The sequence below is a fragment of the Opisthocomus hoazin genome, chromosome 4 (genome assembly GCF_030867145.1).
Source record: "Opisthocomus hoazin isolate bOpiHoa1 chromosome 4, bOpiHoa1.hap1, whole genome shotgun sequence".
NCBI lineage: Eukaryota > Metazoa > Chordata > Aves > Opisthocomiformes > Opisthocomidae > Opisthocomus > Opisthocomus hoazin.
In genome coordinates, this window is record NC_134417.1 from 28618124 (window position 1) to 28632658 (window position 14535).

Genomic DNA, 14535 nt, shown 5'->3' on the forward strand with positions numbered 1-14535 from the left:
GTACAACAAAGACCAGCAATTGATCAGGACTTCCATGTTGTTCTTAGCAAACGAAAAGCAAAGTTTAGCAAAAACAACAAAAAAAAACCACCAAAAAAACCCAGGACTAAATCCTATTTAAGGTTTGCTCCACACCACTCCAATTTACTGAAAGGAACCACAAAGCACAGATTTCCGAGTTTACACGCTGTTCAGATTTAAGCCTGTCTTTTCAGGCCTTCTGACAGCACCTCCTTCAGAACAGCCAGCCACAGTACCAGGCATCAGCATAACCCAGACCTCTCCCCAGGACCAGCACGGCTGCCAACTCCCTGTGCAGGCAGGGCCTAAGCAGCCTGGTGACTGTAGGAACTACAAAGTCAGGGTCTTCAATGGCCAAACAAAACGAGGCATGCTTCACTTTTTTTGTCCAGCATAGTTTAAAAAGAAAAAAATAATAGAAATGCATCTCCAAGCGTGAGATTACGAAGTATCAACTGCTTTGCGTTTCAAATTGTATTTAATTCCACCTTCAACTACATTGAATTTTTTTTCTTGGTGATTTCAAACCAGATACTCTAACCAGTCTGCTGTGTGGCTGCATGAGCCTACCAACACTTCTGCTAGAAAAAGGGAGGTGTTGGGTAACCAGGGAAACCGATTCTGGCAGGAGCATCAGTCTGTAACTACTAAATTTGACTCAGAAAACTTTGTTTAGGCTGTTGGAGTTACCTCACGTAAAACCTAAACAAAAGCTAAATTGAGACCTCTGGTTTTGGATTAGTAACATCCGAACAGTTGCAAACTTGTCGATAAAAGAGTATTTGGAAACACGTTGTGTTTCGGAAGGGAAGACAAGATGACAAACTTCAGCCAAAAACTCCAGTAGCAAGTAAAAAGGCTTGCTTCAATACATTCTTTGATACTCTGTCTGGCTATACAACGATCAAATACTCACAACAGACAGCTGACTCCACGTCGATCTCAGGGGCTTATAGTGAAAAACAACCTTTTCATCCAATTTCTGCTCTCGGGGCTGAGAGTCTTCATCAGAATCTATGTCCAGAGCTTTCTCTTTATAGTTCTGATATAATACAGCGTTTTCTATAAAACAACAACAGTATGTTGTTAATTGCTAGAAAGTTAGCTTAGCTGCTTTCACAAAAATTGTAAGTAACATCTAAACAATGAAAGAAACCAAAAACGTCACTGTGTCGCTCACAAACTCTGAGACAAAGATAGCATCTTATTTAGGACGGACAATGGTGCAGTACAGTAACAATAGATCACTGTACCACTACCAAAAAGATCCAGGCTGACTGAATTAAAGAACAGATGTGTCCTTTGTCAAGAAAAAGCAGAAAACAATTTTTTCTTCCTTGGTTTGCTGTACAATGGTTCGTAATTAGCCAGCAATTTAAAATCGGAACAAGCGTGTCAGTAGAGCAGTCACTAATCTAGAGGTCCAGCTATTTTAATCTACAAAACCATTATAAGTCCACTTCCCATGCCAACTTTTATTCTGTCAGCTTTAAATACCATCTTCACACTTCACTGAGAGAAGAAAATGATCCAAATTTCAGAAATTTGAGGTCAGAGCTGTTCCGAATAGAAACTTCAAAGCTTGCCTGAATAAGCACGAGGCCTACGAACCCTAAGACAAATTACACTCCTTCTGTATTTCAGTACTGCCAGTATTATTTCAGACCAAATGTCAAAAGGAACGCAGGTATGGAGCCCACCCTCTCCACTTCCCAACCTCCCTGACCACAGACCCTTTCCAAAAGCAAACCGCAAAGGACAGAGAAATTCAAGACCAGCATAACCTGCAGACGGATTAGGCCATTAAGAAAGCAAGCTCAGAAAGGTGCTTTAGAGGTGGGCCAGGCTTTGGACATTACCCCATCTTCCCCTACAAGAGCAAGGGGAAAGAAGTGAAAGGTCTGGCTGCTCCAAGCACAGCTGCGACTCCTGAGGTCTTACACCAGGCTGGGTGGATCTGCTCCACCTGCTCAGACCATACAGCCCTGGCTGAGGATTGTACAAGGTCTGGCCTCTTGCATTTGCTCTCTGGAATGTGTCTGTACAGTTTATACACTTTTTAGACAGGAAATTGTGTGTAGCAACTGCATTCGGAGAGGCATTACAGAGAAAGTTATTAGTTGGGATCAGCCCAAGATAAAAGGGAGCCATTGGAGGAGAGTCTAGAGAACACCATTAGGAGATAATGTGAGAAAAGATAAAAGTAAGAGTAAGATAGGTGGTGATAAAAATAGAACAAAATAGAAAGTCTTGAAAATAGAAACAAGCGGAAAAGGAAGGTAACACAGCAGCTGAGATGACCTTAAGGAGGCATTAAGCAGAGAAAAGCCAAGAGAGTAGCAGTGATTTCGATGAAACTTCCATGGACTTGTAGCCAAGAAAGAATTTTTTTCTTGTTGAAATATTGAGAAAAGCAGCAAACTTGGCAAAGCCCAGAATTAATGAGTAACATAAAAGAGCAGATACACAGACAGCGTTGTTCTGACACTTAAACTTGAAGCCTAGGTAGCAGAAAAAGGATTACAAAGTCAGGGAATTCACCCCAGCACCCTTGCCTTATGAGGAAGGGAGAGAAATAGCTGCAGGAACCACAAACTCAGAGAATAACAGTGCAGGCGCCTGCTGCAAGCGATGACCCCAATTCCCTAGGCTGACCACCAGAGCTATGGCTTGCACCCGGGAGGAGTCACGGGGAACAGGCAGGATGGCAGTCCCAACAGGAGGAACCTGCCTCGTCCACGTAATGCTGCACAACTATCAGGGCAGAGACAGACACATCCATCAGTTCACCTTTTAGGAGGAATGGGAGTTTAAGTTGAAAAGCAGCCCTTCAAACAAAAACCTATCTTTAGCCTGTCATTCTACATTCTTTAAAATATTCCCTAAAGTATGTCCAGTACCAGAACTACAGCTCCATACTTTAGCTGGTTTACTGAAATACAAGGTACTCAGTCTTTGACTACTGATGAAAGAAGTGTGCAAAATGATCCTGAAGTTCATTTCTCTTGTGGTTGAGCGTATTATCAAGTCTGTACAGAAAAGGGCTTACCTTCCCCATCAAATGTCCCTTGTCCTTTCAGCATTTTCTTCTGTTAACAGGAAAGAGATAAATACACATTAAATGAAGAATGCAAAATGAACAACAGTGACAAGAACTTCTATTGTATTTGATATTTAGGCACTGAATTAACAGGCCCTAATGTATAAACATCTGATGCTGGACAAGGACTCATGAAAACAATTGTTTCACCACAGAAAGTGAAAAGCTACTGTAGTTTTCCTTCTCTCCTGCACTGTTTATATGTATTTGTCCCAAATGTTTCATTTTTCCTCTGTTTCAAAGGCACAGCACACTAGCTTTACAGGAGTTCAGTGACCTTGTAACTCATTCCCCTGCCACTGGGCTCCTCCACGAGGACAGAAGGCACAGGACGGAGCGGCTGTCTCTCCACAGCTCTACAGAGACACCGCATTAAGCATTTTGTAAACTAATGGTTTGAGACCAAAACAAACCTTGGAAATAAAACTGCTGTTTTGGTGCAACAAGTCCTATGGTCTGAGAACTCTAAAAAAACGCTACTAGCAAAAAAAGCGTTTTGTGTGTACAGACAGGACAATGTCGAGTCCTCCTATTTTAAACACAACTACTGTTAAAGTCTGCTACCAAAACCAGCCAAAACCAGTCACCCCCTCCTCAGCAGTTCACGATTTGATCCATTACTATTTCACCACCTGCAGCATTTCCACAGAAGCTTCCATAACTGTAACTTTTAATTTGGCTGAAAGTTGTCATAAAGCTGATAATTATTTTAATTGCCACAGCATTAGCCTTTAGCCTGGAGTACTCTGCTCAACAACTCCCAACGCTCAGCAGGAATCTACCAGTCTATTTTTTAAAAAGTAATAAACTGTGTTTAAAAAGAAGGAAATGCAAGATCACAATATGATACGTTTGAGTAAGAGAATATTTTCAGTAAATCTTTATCATTTCATTTCAATACATTAACATTTCATACAAATCCACTACTCCCAAGAGATTGCAACCAAGAATTAAAAACAGGCATTCTGCTTTTACTTACAGGCATTAAAATTCGAGCTACAAAACCACACCTGAAGTGGTCTGTATTGATTTAAAAGGGAAAAACACACCCCACACTCTGATTTTTAACAGTACTTCAAAAGTAATGTCTCTAAAAGATCGAGGAGTAAGGGAGGAAGTTTATTTTGCTGTCAGTCTGTTTACTCCAGCAGGCAGACTTTATTGAGCCCATGTCTCTTTTTTTCCTGTTTACTGCCTTCTGGGGAAGCAGGCTTTAAAGCATCGATCTGACTGCGACAGAAACCCTGGCCGAGCCGGGGAGCCCAGCGGGAACGGCGAGCGCGGGGCTGCTGACACATCTTCCCGCTGCTCGGGCTCCCGCAGGCCCTGCAGCCGCCGCCACTTCACTTCTAAACCACCACTTGCGAGTGATCTGCGAGGCTCACGGGTAACTGTGAAAGTTCTGTGGTATCAAAAAGCAAACTGAAACCCCCAGCACTTCTGGGCAACAGCAGAGCCCGCAAACCAGGCTCCTGCGCAGCCTACGCCATTCCAACCAACCTGTCCCCGACCGCCACAACCCACCTTCATCCTGCCCAGGCTGGAGAACTTCTCTTTATCTTCAACCACGGCTTTCAGCACGGGCTGGGACATCCTGTTCTTTTTCTTAAAATTGGAAGAGCCGCCGCAGTCCAGGCCGCTGACCACGGCTCTGCGGTAGGACGTGGACCTCAGGCCTCTCCTCAGGGCGCCGGGGCTGTCCGGGCCGCCCTCGGCCTCCTCCTCGGCGCCGGGCGCCAGCAGCGTGCCCGGGCTCTCCACCATGCTGCGGGCCCGCGGCGCCCGCCCGCTCGCCCCCGCGCTGGGGCCGCGGGCCTCGCCGGTCGGCTTCGCCTCGGACGCCAGGCTCCTGGGGATGATCTGCTGCCTGCCCAGCCGCAGCGCGGCCGGGCTGTCGGTGCTCAGCACCACGGGCTGCTCCCGCGAGGGGACGCCCGGCTCCGGGGACATGGCCCGGGGAGCGGCCGGGGGGGTCGGCGGCCCCTTCTCCAGGGTGCGGGAGAGCCGGCTGCCGTGCGAGGGGGGCGGCGCGGTCCCGGCGGGCGAGGGCGCGGGGGCGCCGGCTGCCGGGGCGATCCGCTCCCGCCGCGGAGCGGCAGCCCCCGGGGGCCGGCCCAGCGGGCTGCCCGCCGAGGAGACCGCGCCGTTGGCAGCAGAACCGGCCGCGCTGCCCGGCACCAGAATCAGCGGGCACCGCTGCGGAGACAGCTCCGCGCTACAGGCCGGAGGCCGGCCCTTCCCGTTGGCCACCGAGCCCATGCTGGACCCCGACAGCGAGGGGCCCCCCCGGAGCGCTCCGCCGGCCGGCTGAGTCGCGGTGAAGCTGCACCTGTCCTCCACGGGGAAGTCGGTGAAGAGGACGCCGTTGGGGCTCTGGTACGACAGCGGCCGCGGCTTGCTCCAGGCGCGGGGCTGCGGCCGGGGGGTCGACCTCCTCCTCCAGCGCGGCGCCGCCTCGCCGAGACCCGCCTCGCCGTCCATGGCCGCCTCCCGCCCGGCGCCGCTCGGGGAAGCCAGACGGGTTCGCACCGCTCGCCAGCCCGCCGCGGCCCGCAGGAGCCCGCGCTGGGCCGCCCGGCCCCGGCGGCGGGGAGGGCCCGCTCCGGTCGCCCCGCGGCGCCTCACCTCAGGGCAGCGCCCCGGGGGCGGGGGCACGGCCGCCTCCCCGCCCCACCTGCGCACCGGCGGGCACCGCGGGGTGGCGCCGCGCTCCGCCGCCCCGCCCCCGCCTCGCAGCGCCGGGCCGCAGGTGGCGGCGGCGGGAGGGGCCGGGCCGGCGGCAGGGCCTGGCGGGATGGGGCACCGCGGCGGCAGCGAACTGGCGGGGCGGGAGCGGCGGCCGGGCCGGGGCTGCTGCTCCGGGCGCCCAGGGCCTGCTGCCACCCCGGGCAGGCCCTCCCGGGGCCAGCCCCGGGCTTCCCGCTGGAGGAACGGGCCAGTACCCTCCACACCGCGTCTGGTGTTATACCGGGCAGGCGCCGTGAGAGGAGTCACAGAATCCCAGAATCCTAGCACGGCAGGGGTTGGTAGGGCCCTCTGTGGGTCACCCAGCCCAGGCCCCTGCCAAAGCAGGGTCACCCAGAGCAGGCTGCACAGCACCGCGTCCAGCCGGGTCTGGAATATCTCCAGAGAAGGAGACTCCACAGCCTCCCTGGGCAGCCTGGGCCAGGGCTCCGTCACCCTCAGAGGGAAGAAGTTCTTCCTCATGTTCAGCTGGAGCTTCCTCTGCTTCAGTTTGTGCCCGTTGCCCCTTGTCCTGTCGCTGGGCACCACAAGTCAGTGTGGCGATGCCATCCCCACGTGCGGCGATGCCAGCCTCGCCTGCCGGCCTCCACCCTGACACCCGCCCGGCCGGCGGTGCAGGCGTTGGCCGTGGCCCACTGAGGCTGGCCTGCCGCCGGCTGCGGGAGCGCGGGGGGAGGCTGGGGAGAGGGGCGGCTGTTCAGCAAGAAAACCAGATGTAAAGCGCGAATCCACTGCGGATCCTGGCGTATGGCATCACCGCGAAACGCCTGTGTCTGTGAAAAGGTTGAAACTTCAGCTGTGGCTTTGGTACGTTGTGTAACTTCAACAGAGACAAAAGGAGAACAGAGTAGGTTGTAGAAAGCAAAACAGAAAGCATCCTTCACATTCCTGTGCCGGCGCAGGGCGCAGTCCCGCAGCCCACGCAGGGGAGAGCCCCAGCTGCAGAGTCCCCAGAATAATTAACATGGTCACTTTTTCTTAATAATAACTACAATGTGCCCCTGCTTCACTGTCCGCTGCTCTGCAATGAAAATTTGTCTCCTCTTCCATTGGAAAAAAATAACAATCCCTACATTTTAAAAGCTGTCTTGTCACAGTACATGGCGCATTTAGCATGACTATTTATTTAGCCCCACTATTCTATGTCCCATTTGTCCTGGGTTCAGCTGGGCTAGGGTTAATTTCCACAGGAGTCCGGCTGGGCTGAGCCAAAGCACCTGGGACACTTGACACGACCTGATGCCACACTCGGTATTTACGTGGGGGAGCTGGCTGCAGCAGGGTGATTCGCTGCTCAGGAGCGAGCTGGGCATCACACGGTGAGAATACTGCACTCTGTATATTCTTTTTATCAGTGTTCTTGTTATTTTCTGCTCCCTTTGCTGTTCTGTTAAACTGTTTTTATCCCAACGCACGAGTTTTTGCCTTTTCCTTCCGATTGTCCTCCCCATCCCACTGGCGGGGGAAGAGTGAGAGAGCGACCGTGTGGTTCTTTGTTGCCAGCTGGGGCTAAACCACGACACATTGGATGTGCATGTAAAATGTAATTTAGAATGCTTTCCTAGCACTGAACTGCAAAACTGAAATTTTTGTCAGGCTTCCCTCAAGTGCATGAAAGATCAAGTCTTGGTGTGATTTCTGTTCCTGTGTAACGCACCCGATCCGCATCGGCAGAACAGAAATACCTCGCATACTTGAAGATACTCGAGTCCAGGCCCTGCCTAAGCAGCCCGGGGCACTGCAATCCAGAGGTCTGGAGATGGGAAAATAAGGCACTGAAGGACATGCGGCGCATACCTATTCCTGTTCATCTCAGCCTTCGCTCTGGGGCTTTCTGCCACCCCAATCAGTGCTGAAGCATTCAGGTCACTGACACCTCAGGGAGCTCCAGGAAGCAGCCCCGTGGCTGGGGCAGCAAAGCTTTGTTAGGCTGAGTGCGTCTCCTCACACCTAGCCTAGCAGGTGCTTCCCTTTCATTACCTGCAAGGTGCCAGCCTGATTTCCCCACAGATTTTAACTGAAAGAGAGTAATGCAAATGGCTTTGATGTGGAGACTTGGGCCTGCAGCACCCAACAGCAACCGGCACGGCAGAGGCCTCGCCGTGGGGGATGTCTGTGGGGCCAGGGGGTTCCCAGGAGAGCTTTGGGGGTGCGGAGCTGGCCCTGTGCTGTGGATCCATGACACCGGCGGTTCCTGAGCGAGCAGCGAGAGCTCTGCCCGGAGGGCAGAAGCAGCACACAGGCTGAGGCTGTGGTGGCCAGGAGCAGGGGGGGTCCCTTCCCTGACAGTCTTTTTAACCAAAACCCCACCAGGTTTCTGCCTGGCAGATGCTGAATCTTGAAGTGATACTGAGGAAGTTTGCAGGCTGAGGTGATCATAGAATCATAGGTTGCAAAACACCTTTAAGATCATCAAGTCTAACTGTCACCCCAACACCACCATGCCTACCAAGATGATCGTGTTTGTTAGAAAGAAGGAATTTAATTAGGGAGGAGAACTGTAGCAAAGAGAAGGGCTGTCATCAGACTCGATGGCAAACCATATGGCGAAGGCTCTCTAACCGGTGTCCGAGCGTACGCCTGAGGACAGAATCGGAGGAGAAGGGGCCAGAGGCAGCCTCCCACGGGCTGTAAGTCACTCCAGAGCATCAACACATGCCTAACTTCAGAGAGTGCAGATTTTCCAACTCAAGCTCAACAAAATAACTTGCTTATTTAAAGATGGGCACCCGCTCAAGCGCCTGGCTAAACTTGGAGGGAGAAGGGCCAGAAAAAAAGTCGTTAGACTTTTAATTGTTCTCCCTAGACTTGCAAGAGTTCATATATCACTGAATCAGAAAAAAATTAGAGTAGATTAAAAGTGCTCTATTATCTTTTTAAAGATATTAAAAATATTTATACTAAGCCTGTTCAGTAGGTAATAAACAATCAGAAAAAAATACAGACGAAAACATAAGGAACTGCCAACCACGTGTACACGCACATAAACTTCAGAGGTCTTAGTTCTTCTGCCAGAGGAATCCAGGAAAAACAAAAATCTTACTAAGAATAAAATGCAGCAAAGCACAACAAAATTAAAATTGACACATATGTATGTCTTACAAATGAGATGAAACTTCCAAGTGCCACACCAACTTCAAACAGCCAAAGCACGCAAGGAAAAGCCACAGGGATAACCTAAAATGCTAGTTCAGCTGTCACTTAGGATTTCACAGACTTATGTATTAATTATAAAGAGAATTCAGACACAGGATTATTTCTAAAATTATCTCTCAACTTTCCACATGAAATTGCCAAGGAATTGGATACAGTTGTAGCATATTACTTAACATGTAAATCCTAATTATTAATAACTGAGGTAATAAGCTCTTACAAGATTATTTTCTTACACTATGATGCAATTACAAGAATAATTTTTGGTTCTGAACAGCCACCTCAGTGCTCAGTTTCATATACAGTAAAAAAGAAGTAAAACCCTTACAATGAAATTGCCATCATAAGAAAAGTACAATCAGCTATAGAATTTAAGAGAAGAAAGAAATTTAAACATAGTTATTAACACCTCAAAGTAAGGTCTCAGTATAAAATCACTACTTTTCTAGAAGTGAAAAGCCTGAAATGAAGTCAGTAGGAGCAGGGCGAGCGTGTCCTTCTGCAGGGCCCGCTACAGACAGAGCACGCTTGAAACAATGTCCACCCAGTGAGGCAGAGGGAAGGAACCGGCCAGCAGAGCTTGTGGCCACGTCTCCACAGACATTGGCGCAATCCAGTTAATGCCCTGGAACATTTACTAGGGAAAAATTTGAGTCAATCCACCGTTTCCCAGCTAGTACAACAGACCTGGACGATAGTGTTGTGAATTTGCACCAAACCAGAAAATATCCCTACACCTGCTTGCCGCAAAACGTTCCTTGCTTTCCAGAAGACTCTGGTTATCAGAACCAGTGTGAGACAGATAGAGAGTAGAAGACATGTGCAGGTATTTCCAGTGGTGAGTGTGGTTATTCCCTGAAAATCCACCACGGAAAATGGTGGCTTACTCAGCTTTTCCCCACATCCAAATCAAAAGCAAGCTTTTTCTCTCTGTGATATCAAAGAGAAAGCATTAGTGAGACGCTGGCTTTATTTGTGAATTAAATGCCCATGCTTCACAGTCCCAAATGCAGTGCTCACTGTCTGTGTCCTGTAGGCTAATTTTTAATAGGTGGCAGTGTAATCACTATCTACATACTTTAGGTGTATTAAATATACCATTTTCTTCCCTCCAACTCAGTACAGCAGAATAACATCTTGTTACTTAGATATAAATGAGAGATTCTCTCAAGATAACAAGCCAACAAGTAAGATTAAACATCGCTTTGGAAAGGTTACAGGTTTTAATCTATATACCTTTTTGTAAAATCTTAAGGTAAAAATCAGATTAAAACGTTCATGTAGTAACTTACAGCAGATGTGTAAAATCTCCGAGTTCGGACTGTGTTTTCTGGCAAACAACAGAAGAGGAAGAAAAATACTGGGACACTTTGTATGTTCAATCTCAAAAACATTCAAAATCTCTCATCAAGCCCAGGGCTGCCTCTCTGGTGTGTGCTGGGCTATCGCTCTTCAACCTTGCACACACCTAGAGATGTTCAGGAAACACCTGTAATTCAGTGTCTTTAGATTAACTGGCTTATTTCGTTTGCTGTATCAGTGTTTCTTAATCCATACTCTTATCACTCCTCTCTATCTCCCAGCCAGTTTTAGGGCGCAAGGAGGTGTGAAGCAAAAGCCCGTGCCAGCGGAGACTGACGGCAGCAGAACTCCTTCCGTGCATGTGCTGTGAGCTGCATTACTGTGCAAACTGTCCCTTCCCCAAACCAGGTCCCAAACTAGCCACAGCCCTAAAGCTTCAAACTGCGCAGGTAAGCTTCGCTGCTGTGCGGGGTTCACGACTCTCCCGCTGCAGCCAGCCTCCTGCCGTCGGCGTTTTCCGCAACGTCTCTCCCCTTCCCTGCCTACAAGCAGAGGTGAAGGGGGTGGAACAGCTCTAAGCCTAGCCGCTGTTTAATCTGCAATAACATCGATTCTGTGTCCCTTCGGTATTAACTGGCAGCTAGGAAATATTAATATAAATAACATTCTTTTAAAACTCATCTCTTTTTATGGCCTTGGGCAGACTGTTTACAGTCAGCTGAAAAAGAGCCAGCTGTTCTCAGAAGCTCAGCGCGAGTCTCTCTCCTAACCAGCACGCGTGAAGGACTAAGACCCTTGCTGTCTCACAAACACCCTGCCACAACAACAGGGGGGACACAGGTCACCACAAACAGAAGAACAGACGAGATGTATCACAGAATCACAGAATATTCGGGGTTGGAAGGGACCTCTGTGGTCACCCAGTCCAACCCTCCTGCCGAAGCAGGGTCACCCAGAGCAGGCTGCACAGCACCGTGTCCAGGCGGGGCCTGAGTATCTTCAGAGAAGGAGACTCCACAGCCTCCCTGGGCAGCCTGGGCCAGGGCTCCGTCACCCTCAGAGGGAAGAAGTTCTTCCTCGTGTTCAGCTGGAACTTCCTCGGCTTCAGTTTGTGCCTGTTGCCCCTTGTCCTGCTGCTGGGCACCACTGAAAAGAGTTTGGCCCTGTCCTCCTGACACCCGCCCTTGAGATATTTGTAAGCATATATTAGGTCTCCTCGCAGCCTTCTCCAGGCTGAAAGATGCAAGTGTGACGGAGCCCGGCCGCTGCTGAAATACTTCTGTTACTGTGTTCTCCCTCTGGCAGGGCCACGAACTGCAAGGGAGCAGAGCTTCTTGCCAGCGAGCGCAGCAGGATTTTACTGAAGAGGACACTGGTTACTCCAGCAGCCCAGGCAGTCCCAGTGCACTGAGAGCCATGCCCCGTGCAATGGGCAGAGCCTGCCTCGCCTCTCCCCGCTCCCCTTCGCTCTTCTGTGCAACTGCTGATTGTGGGAGATTTATCTCTGAATAAAGCTCAGCTGAATTTTAGCTATAAATCAATCAAAGACAGCAGGAGATCGGCTCCTTAATTATTTCTGTTTTCCTCTTAATTGTTTTTACTATTGTTAAAATAATCAGCAATAGTAGAAAGCTTTGCAGCATTCACTAAAAACTTCTAGGGGAAAAACTAATCACATTGTACAGTAGTAATAAAGAAGCTGTTATTGCTCATGGAGTGTCAAAGTTGAAACAAGATGCTATTTTTACTGTTAAACTGGGATGTAGCTTGGAACAGAACAGCAGAAAAACAGCAGGAAAGAATGAGCACCCCGAGAAACATGACTGATGATTGAGGTACTGCTACCTCGTTGAGTCTTGTAATGGAAGTTACGAATTTCTTGTCTATGTGAGCATAAAAATACCCTTAGGTTTACTAACACTTCGGCTGATATGACTGGTTACCACCACCTGGTTCCACAGCGATCTGTCCTGATAACGTCTCTCCGTTTACCGCATCAGAAGCGCGTCCAGAAATCACCTCCTGCTGTGAGAGAAGGAAGCTACCTGGGAACTCCGTCATCTGTAGAGGTGCTTCGGAATTCTCCAACAGCAAGTATTTGAGATTTCAATATCTGAACCAAATTTTGTGTGTGTGTCAGATTTTAAATTTTGAAGTGAAAACCATTTCCTGCCTTGCTTGAATTATATGTCCTTCTTTGCTGTTACTTTTTATTTTCCAACAAAATTTATATCTACAATACTTTCACTAGTAAAGCTCCCATGGACTTCAGTGCAGATAATTAGATCCAGTAGGATTAGGCCTGTCTCTTGTTAAAGTAGGTCATTTCCATTAAAGGTTATCAAACTTTCCAGAAGTTACATCTATTTCTGATTTTTGTTCAGCGAATGTGTAGTGAATCTGAATTTTAAAGGAGAATCGTGAGACTGAAAACTGGGTCCCTTCAGCTCCAGTTCAGTTATATACAATGTTTTTCTAGTTTATAGGATTCCACTTAAGTGTTTGAAATTCTGAAAGTGAATTTCATCTCAGTAATTCTAAGCACATCCTTCCTATAGGAGAACAGTTAAGTAAAAGCCTCTGAAAAATGCAGATATAAAATCTTCTAACTGATTACTAAAGGTCATAAGATGTTGCTATTTAAACGGGTTCAGCAGGAAGATAATGTACCTCAAACATTTCCTAACAAAAGGACTGAAGCATTGCTTGCCATAGCTGAAGACACTTTGTGGTTGCTGTTAGAAACTGAAGAAAGCTTGGGAGCTTGCAAAAACATCTCTTTGCAGCTAAAGGATGTTATTTTCTCTGCCTGCTCTTTCTTTATTCTTTCTTTGTCCGCATGTTGCACAGAAAATGCCTGAGCAAGTGACAGGAGGAAGAGAGGATCATTATTGTGGGAATGTCTCCAAAGAGCTGCTTCTTATTCTTTAAGTTTGGGGATTTTCGTTGGGCTTTTTTTGTGGGTTATTTTTTTTAAAGGCATGAACATTCTGATCATACAAAAATTAAAAAAAAAAAAAAAATGGAGAACCACTGTGGTTTTTATCTGCTTCCTTAATGGTAGCGAATAATTCATGGGTTTGATTCACCTCGGCTGCTCTGTGCCGTGGGAGCAGGAGCGCAGCCCGTTCTGCCGCTCCTCGCAGCCTTCCCCGGCCGGTCCGCCCTGCAGCGTCCAGTGCGATGGGCTTCCACTCGCCCCCGGCTGCTTGCCGAACCTGCGGACCACACAACTCCGCTGGCCCACGCCGAGCTGAGCGGCAGCCTCTGCAGATGGGGCAGCTGCTGTACGTGGAGGCTGAGACCTTCCAGCTGGAATCTCACAGGTTAGATACCCAAGCCCTGTTTAGTGGCTTACCTAAATTGGGGTGATTTTCAGAAATGCTGAGCCTGGTTTAGCTTCAAACAACTGGACAACTGATTAACCTGTAGTTATGCACCCGATTTCCCCTTTGCTGCATTAAAGTGCTGGAATTTTATGGATGCCATAGCAACAGAATCAGAAAATGAGGAGATCTGGAGTGTGAGGCATGGAAGCTTGATTCTGTTCGTCTCGAATGAGCTGAAACTCTGAAGTGTGCCTCTCCTCCTTAAATTCAAGTTTCCCATTTGTACTCCCTACATTCAGATTCCAGGCTTCACTTAGCTTCTTGGCTGAAGTTCCTTCAGTGGAAACTATGCATCAATGCACACAGAACGGGTAAGAGCCTGGTTCTGCGAAAGGCTGGGTGAGTTTCATTATTGACTTCAACGAGACCATGATTTTGGCTGCAATAGGACTCACTGGACCTCAATAACCACAAGTTTAATAGAATTCCCCAATCTACTTAGTGAGAGGCCGTTCTCACATTTCACCAGTCCTTCCACATGGCAGTGTACTACGCACAATATCTTGTCCAAATAATGTACAAGAAGTCCTTCTGTAATAGTTTTTTTTTGGTCAATAGCAGTATATGTAAGATTGTTCCTTTCCTAAACATTTTGAAAAATTGGCACTTCTTTTGTTATCTTTCCTCTTCAAGCTATTAGAATCTTGCTAATTCAACTCTGAACCCACTAATTAGCTCAAACACATTTTAATTAGTGGGATTTTGGCTGTTGTTGTGTGTGCCAAAATTCAGCTATACGGTTTCTCTAAGCTGAAGTTTTCTAAAGTTGTCTCCTTGCCAGTCCGATTCATGCTCTTATTTTCCAGCAGTCACTTAAAGATTAAA

General features: G+C 48.4%; 1 protein-coding gene and 1 long non-coding RNA gene across 4 annotated transcripts in view; one reads left to right on the forward strand and one right to left on the reverse strand.

Annotated features, from left to right (window-relative positions):
- Nucleotides 1-5677, reverse strand: part of ARHGEF26 (Rho guanine nucleotide exchange factor 26) — a 56923-nt gene extending 51246 nt beyond the window's left edge. Inside the window, exons 1-3 of the mRNA XM_009942407.2 lie at nt 4646-5677; nt 3071-3110; nt 938-1083 (exon numbers count right to left, since the gene is read on the reverse strand). Coding sequence (XP_009940709.2) covers nt 938-1083; nt 3071-3110; nt 4646-5602 — 1143 coding nt within the window. The 5' untranslated portion in view covers nt 5603-5677. The remainder of the gene's footprint in view (nt 1-937; nt 1084-3070; nt 3111-4645) is intronic.
- LOC142361142 (uncharacterized) lies at nt 5407-13298 on the forward strand. 3 transcript variants are annotated; one of them, XR_012763692.1, is made up of 5 exons: nt 5407-5497; nt 7057-7185; nt 10603-10770; nt 11025-11516; nt 11627-13298. It is a non-coding gene; the product is annotated as an uncharacterized LOC142361142 (long non-coding RNA). The 3 variants fall into 3 exon arrangements; XR_012763691.1 differs by having other exon boundaries at nt 10603-11516; XR_012763693.1 differs by having other exon boundaries at nt 10607-11516.
- The last annotated feature ends 1237 nt before the right edge of the window (nt 13299-14535 follow it).